The sequence below is a fragment of the Penaeus monodon genome, chromosome 21 (assembly GCF_015228065.2).
Source record: "Penaeus monodon isolate SGIC_2016 chromosome 21, NSTDA_Pmon_1, whole genome shotgun sequence".
Classification (NCBI taxonomy): domain Eukaryota; kingdom Metazoa; phylum Arthropoda; class Malacostraca; order Decapoda; family Penaeidae; genus Penaeus; species Penaeus monodon.
In genome coordinates, this window is record NC_051406.1 from 11,952,455 (window position 1) to 11,953,222 (window position 768).

The 768-nt window shown below is 52.6% G+C and overlaps 1 protein-coding gene across 1 annotated transcript in view; it reads left to right on the forward strand.

The window, feature by feature from the left end:
* Window positions 1–768, forward strand: part of LOC119586221 (cardioacceleratory peptide receptor-like) — a gene marked incomplete at its 5' end in the record, with an annotated part of 29,763 nt that overhangs the window by 26,765 nt on the left and 2,230 nt on the right. The window contains 1 exon segment of the mRNA XM_037934925.1: window positions 525–695. Coding sequence (XP_037790853.1) covers window positions 525–695 — 171 coding nt within the window.

The following is a 768-nucleotide window of genomic DNA, read 5'->3' on the forward strand; positions in this document are numbered from 1 at the left end:
AATGACCAATTTCCCTTTCATAAAATCCACCTCCTGTCATGATTTTTGTCTCCAGTCTCTCTTCGTCTCCTGTGAAATGCTTCCTTTCTACCTTTTGTAACAGTCCCAAGTTCCCTCTCTTTGACCTCTTCTTTCCTAACCCGTTTTATTGCGCCACTTCCTGTCTCCTTTCTTTAACAGCTTTCTCTCTCCTTTCCCCGGCTTATTCTCTCTTTCTTCCCAGGTCTCTCCCTCTTTTTTTATCTCCCTGTCTTTTATTTCCCTACCTTCTTTCAACACCTCCCCACCTCTTTCACTCTCTCCACTCGCTTCTCTCTTCCCCACCCTCCTCCCTTCTGTCAACACCTCCTAGCTTCTCCACTCCACTTCTCCAAGCCAACCCTCACTTCTTTCAACACCCCGAGCTTCTTCATTCTCTTCCTTCCTCTCTACTCCCGCTTTCTTTCAGTTTCCCCTCCCCCCTCCTTGACCTTGCTTTCGCCCGGTTGTAACCTCTGGCGTCGGGTCCGGTTCCTCTCCCGCAGAAGAATCCCTGCGATAAACTGGGTGGTGACGAGAGTGTTCCCGTGCCTGGCGTGTGCCCAGCAGCCCCTGGAGCCGGACGGGCCCTTCCGCCGCTACGGTACCGAGTACACGACCATGTCTGACGCCTCTAGCCGCCGCCACACCCTCACCTCCGTTAGGTATAATGCCAGGTAAGGATCGGGAGGTCTTTCTGGCTGTTTGCTGAAGGTCGGGGAGGATGAGAGTCTAGATGTCGATGCTGAA